Source organism: Mus pahari, chromosome 9, assembly GCF_900095145.1.
Source record: "Mus pahari chromosome 9, PAHARI_EIJ_v1.1, whole genome shotgun sequence".
In the NCBI taxonomy this organism is placed as follows: Eukaryota; Metazoa; Chordata; class Mammalia; order Rodentia; family Muridae; genus Mus; species Mus pahari.
In genome coordinates, this window is record NC_034598.1 from 39,858,307 (window position 1) to 39,864,306 (window position 6,000).

Genomic DNA, 6,000 nt, shown 5'->3' on the forward strand with positions numbered 1-6,000 from the left:
CCCTTCTGTGTGGCTGATCTCAGACCAGCGCCTCAGGAGGCACTGGTCACCCCAAAGTGATATCTGTCTCTGCCCCATCCTCTGGTGCTCTTCTGTGGACCAAGCATCTAGGAAGGGCTCGGAATAATTGGCTGGACAAAAGAGATGCCAGCAGCTGCATCTATTAGCAAGCAAATAAGATAAATAGAACATTTTAGAAAGTTACTGTGGGCTGGTGAGATGGCTCAGCAGGCTTGAGCACTGACTGCTCTTCTGAAGGTCCTGAGTTCAAATCCCAGCAACCACACGGTGGCTCACAACTACCCGTAATGAGATCTGATGTGTCTGAAGACAGCAACAGTGTACTTTTTTATAATAATAAAAAATCTTTTTTGAAAGCGAAAGAGGAAGGAAGGAAGGAAGGAAGGGAGAGAGAGGGGGGAGGGAGGGGGAGGGAGAAAGGAAGGGAGGGAGAGAATAAGTAAGTTAATGTACATCCTGCTGAGCCTAGAGAGCCCAGGATCCCCCTTCCCAGCACATCACCCTGACTTGCCCCCTGTCCACATTGTGCCCGTAGCACCGGCAGCTGCTGAAGGACAGCTTTATGGTGGAGCTGGTGGAGGGGGCCCGCAAGCTGCGTCACATCTTCCTGTTCACTGACCTGCTTCTCTGCACCAAGCTGAAGAAGCAGAGTGGAGGGTGAGTGATGGTAGCTGTGCCCTGTGCCTCAGGAGGGCGGCTTTCTGACAGATGTGAGTAACAGTGTGGCCAGACCTCCCACCTCTTACATTGTTTCCATCTGTAGCTGCCTGGTCCCTTGCTACAATGCTGGGGAGGGTGGGTTTCTGTGAATAACAACATTGCCAGACCTCTTGCTCCTTACATTGTTTCCGTCTATATAAGAAGCCAAACTCAAAGTCAGCGCTGTCACTAACCATCTGGAGATGTCAGGGCCGGTGACTTGTCTTTGCCTCCTGTAATGAGGGGCAGACAAGGTTATGACTCCTATGTTGTTGGAGGAAGCTCTTTTCATATATCATCTTAAAAGAGTGTCTGGAGCTGCAGGGCTGGAGCAGGAGCCCTCCCTGTCAGCAGGCAATCACTAGGAGGGATCTGCATTTCTGTCTAAGTGGTGATGCCTCCTAAGTTTTATACATACCACCAGTGAATTGCCCAGAATAGACACACACATGCACACACTCGCACCCCACTACCACCACCACCAGAGATTTGCCCAGGATACACCAGGTTAGAATGGTGCCAAGACAATCATGTTAGAACACACCAGAACACAGTGGAATCCCATACACATTTTTTACTGACTTTGTGCAAATGAACTTAAATCAATCCACTCAGAAGGGGACTTTCACCCTGTCAGTCAAGTGAAGTGATTTCTAACAGGTATATCACAGCCTTTCAAACTCTATGGTTCTGAACTTGTGTCCTACCCTGTCCAAAACTGGGGCCACCAATGCCTGCTGTCGGTCAGCCTCAACCTAGCTTGTTATGTGAGATGTGTGCCGAGTTTCTAAGCCAGGTAAAGAGCCCTCAAAAGCAGTAATGTTAGCGAAGGAAATGTCAGTCTGTTAATGTTCTGCTCCCTCTCCACCCCAGCAAAACCCAGCAATATGACTGTAAATGGTACATTCCGCTCACGGACCTCAGCTTCCAGATGGTGGACGAATTGGAGGCACTACCCAACATCCCTCTGGTACCAGATGAGGAACTGGATGCCTTGAAGATCAAAATCTCCCAAATCAAGAGTGACATTCAACGAGAGAAGGTGCGACCATCTGGAAGAGCGCGTACCAGGTTCTGTGTAGTCTGAGGGCACAGCAGGCCCTCATGTGCACACCACACAGGTGCTTCCTCGGTCCGAGCCAAGCATCTAGCCCCATAGCTGGTCTCCAGGACCTGCTGGGACCCTTGAGAGTTCCCAGCTCCCAGAGTACTTATCCATGGGATTCCTAGATGGACTCTGGTTGTTTTGAGAGCCTCCAACTAAATTCGAACTCTCATACCAAAGTCACTAGCAAGCCAGCCCCAATGGGAAATGAGACTTACTGGTGATGGTGCCCACAGAGTCCTGTTATAGGATGCTTGCCTTGTCTGTAAAACTGCCTGATATCCAGGTGCCTGACTTGTAACCAGAGACACTTGCCCCAGAGGTTTGTTTGCACTCCTGGGTGACCTCTGGTTCCTGTCTGACCCAAGGCCAGTTTACGCCTGCCTCTCCATCACTCAGATGTTAAGAGCTGAACTTTATACCTCTTCTTTCCCACCTTCTCATCTTTTTCCTCTGCCCCGTCCTTGCACCCCAAGAAAACCTGGCCTAGGGTTGGCTCTGATGTTTCTCATGGAAGATGTAAATTTAATATATTGCCCCAATAGGAAACAAGCTGGAAGGTTATTACTCACAGATCCTGAACAAGAAAGGTATACACAGTGGGAGGACCATTTTCCCACCCCCAACCCCAAGTCACATCAAGTCGAAATGAAAAAACGTCAGGCAGAGAAAGGGTGCACGCTCAGGACAACAGAAGCATGCTCTTGTTTTTGTGTTCTATGAGGTCTTGCTGAGTTGTCCTGGCTAGTGTCCTGACCCTATGCAGTCCTCTTACCTCATCCTCCTCCATATTTGGAATTTCAGATGTGTGTGCCATTTCACCTTGTTCACCCAGCATTGTATAGGGAACGGGGTATGGATTGATTTGTGTTTGCATGCAAGTGTTTTTGAATGCTTTGCCTAAGAGGAGTTGGAAAAGCCAAGAGCCTGGATTCTTAGGCAGGAGAGGGGCCTCCAGGGTGTGGCCTTGTGCTGTCACACCTCCAAGTCCTTGTCTCTGGAGCTTTGGGGGTTTGCCATGCTGATCCTCGGGCAGTCTCCAGGGAGATGTGGATAGCCACTTAGTGGCATCCCACTTAAGCTGTGGCGGACTAGCAGTCTGGGATGAGAGGCTGAAGAGTGTGGCCCTTCCAGCTGCTTTGGATCACAGGCCCTTGAATTTTTTTTTTTTCTGGAAAACGTTTAGAAGTTTTAGAGGTAAAGAGTGAGAATGAGAACCCCTAGAATCTGGGGTTAATCCAGGCCAGAGTGGGGGCCTGGCGTTAGCCACAAATGAGCAGTGTCTTCAGAAGATTGGCCTCAGCTCAGGGATGCTCCCTCAATCCCTGGTGAGGTATGGCAGCAGGACAGGCTGCATGCCCCTTCCTCCATTGCCACACAGCAAGCGTAGCACATTTAGCAGCGTGTAGCAAAAACCCCCTAGTTTCAGAAAGGGAGACCCAAGACCACAGTAGATAATTGGTCATTTATTCATGGTTTCTGTAGTAGAGTGTCTCCGAGCAGACCACTGCTGGGTCCTCAGGCTCCTAGGCCCTGCTGCCTGCTGATGAGCATTTCTCTCTCACATCCTGCTCATCCTCTGGGAATTGGGGTTGGGGCACTAGCTTATGAGAGGCCATGGTCTTCTTTGCAGGGTATAGTGGTTTCAGGGAGGCTCCACACAGCTCAGGACAGGGAGAGGTTTTTATTTGTCTTGGTCGGGGTTTCTATTCTTTCTTTCTTTCTTTTTTTTTTTTTTTTAAGATTTATTTATTTATTATATGTAAGTACACTATAGCTGTCTTCAGACACTCCAGAAGAGGGAGTCAGATCTTGTTAGGGATGGTTATGAGCCACCATGTGGTTGCTGGGATTTGAACTCCGGACCTTTGGAAGAGCAGTCGGGTGCTCTTACCCACTGAGCCATCTCACCAGCCCCTCTATTCTTTCTAAAACCATCACCGAGAAGCAAGTTGGGAAGGAAAGGGTTTATTCAGCTTACACTTCCACATTGCTGTTCCTCACCAAAGGAAGTCAGGACTGGAACTCAAGCAGGTCAGGAAGCAGGAGCTGATGCAGAGGCCATGGAGGGAAGTTCCTTACTGTCTTGCTTCCCCTGCCTTGCTCAGCCTGCTTCCTTATAGAACCCAAGACTACCAGCTCAGGGATGGCACCACCCACAATGGGCCCTCCACTCTAGATCACTAATTGAAAAAATGCCTTGCAGCTGGATCTCATGGAGGCATTTCCTCAACGGAAGCTCCTTTTTGTGTGATAACTCCAGCTTGAGTCAGGTTGACACATAAAACCAGCTAGCTAGTAGAACCATGATGATGTTCATCTTAATGCACTAGGATCCTCTCCTTTCCACCCAACATCCCAGGGGCCTGATGTTAATGTGATCAAGTCAGGGAGCAGGCAGAAGGTCCCCTAGCTCCTACTCACTCCTAAATATTGTCCAGGTTTTGAAAAAACTGAAGGCCTCCTCTGCTTTTATAAGGCGACCTGACTCCTTCAGATAGGGCCTAAACGAGCACATCCCTAGTTTGTCCTGGGGCTCCACCCTAAGGAAAAGGCTATTCACATCCCCTAATGGGCACCAGCAACAGCCGAGAAAGAAAGGTCCTGGGCCGTATGAACAGGCAGATGGGATTTCTGTGTCACATGAGTCCCGGGTTAAAGGTGGAGAGCAGTGGGCCACAACTGAGGGGGAGCAGGTGACATTGGTTCCAGATGAAAAGGCAGGGCTGTTCTCTCTCCACAGAGAGCAAACAAGGGCAGCAAGGTCATGGAGAGGCTGAGGAAGAAGCTGTCAGAGCAGGAGTCACTGTTGCTGTTAATGTCCCCCAGCATGGCCTTCCGGGTTCACAGTCGCAACGGCAAGGTGAGTACCAGCCGCAGTCCAGACTCACCCAGCTGCCTTCCGTCCCCAGCTCTTGTGTGCCTTTGCAACAGCTGTTCTTCAGCACAGGGGAGCATCCCCGTCCGTCCGGAAAGAGATCACCGCGGAATGTCACATGTCCCTTGCGGGCACACATCCCTCTGATGGTGCTTTGGGCTTATAGTCTCCATAGCAGCTGACTCGGCTCCTACAGCTGGGAAGTGGCAAGGGCTCCAGGGAGGGAATAGGGCAGGCAGCGTACACGTGTTCACAAATGTGACCTTGAGTACAAGAACTATGTGGTAACTCTAGGGTCATTGACATTCTCTACCCGTCTGAGGCCATCTGTAGCCCAAGCCTCTCCCTCCACAGCACCATATGTACTTGTGAACACATAGGATGACTTCTTCTTTAGCACACGGCAGGGGAGACAGGTGACAGACTTTATAGAACCTTGTCTTGTCTTCTTCCCGATTGGATGCAGAGGTTGGATGGCCGTCAGCCCTCATCTTAAAGAACTGCCTCGTAACCCCTCCATATCCTTCAGCTGTCCCCCCTCTGCCAGAGTCATCCCCTGACCCAGACATTTCAAGTAAAGCCTATGCTGGACACAGACCATACTAGATTTGGGTCCCATCACCCCAAGTACAGTCAGTACAGTAGAGTGTACAAAATGACCGGCTTGGCTATGAGCACACCTGGACTCAGGCAGCTGACGTGTGTCTCCTCGGACTGCCCCCTGGGTTCTCCAAGTATCGATCCAGCCAGACTTGGAGATAACTGGGGCATGCTCTTCTCTTTGCTCACCACAGAGTTACACATTCCTTATTTCCTCTGACTATGAGCGAGCGGAGTGGAGAGAAAGCATCCGCGAGCAGCAGAAGAAATGTGAGTTTTCCCTGTACCTGGAGAACCCGGTGTCTTAGTCGGGTGTTCTCTTCCTGCACAAAACACCATGACCGAGAAGCAAGCTGGGGAGGAAAGGGTTAACTCAGCTTACACTTCCACGTTGTTCTTCATCACCAAAGGAAGTCAGGACTGGAACTCAAGCAGGCCAGGGAGCAGGAGCTGATGCAGAGGCCATGGAGGGATGCTCTTTACTGGCTTGCTCCCCGTGGCTTGCTCAGCTTGCTTTCTTATAGAACCCAAGACTACCAGCCCAGGGATGGCACCACCCACAGTGGGCCCTGCCAGCCTTGATCACTAATTGAGAAAATGCCTTGTAGCTGGATCTCATGGAGGCATTTCCTCAAGGGAGGCTCCTTTCTCCGTGATAACTCCAGCTTGTGTTTAGTTGACACAAAACCAGCTAGTA

At 50.3% G+C, this 6,000-nt stretch overlaps 1 protein-coding gene across 1 annotated transcript in view; it reads left to right on the top strand.

Annotated features, from left to right (window-relative positions):
* Positions 1–6,000, top strand: part of Bcr (BCR activator of RhoGEF and GTPase) — a 122,169-nt gene that overhangs the window by 94,053 nt on the left and 22,116 nt on the right. The window contains exons 9-12 of the mRNA XM_021205482.2: positions 557–678; positions 1,594–1,762; positions 4,569–4,688; positions 5,498–5,573. Of these exons, the coding sequence (XP_021061141.1) occupies positions 557–678; positions 1,594–1,762; positions 4,569–4,688; positions 5,498–5,573 (487 nt within the window). The remainder of the gene's footprint in view (positions 1–556; positions 679–1,593; positions 1,763–4,568; positions 4,689–5,497; positions 5,574–6,000) is intronic.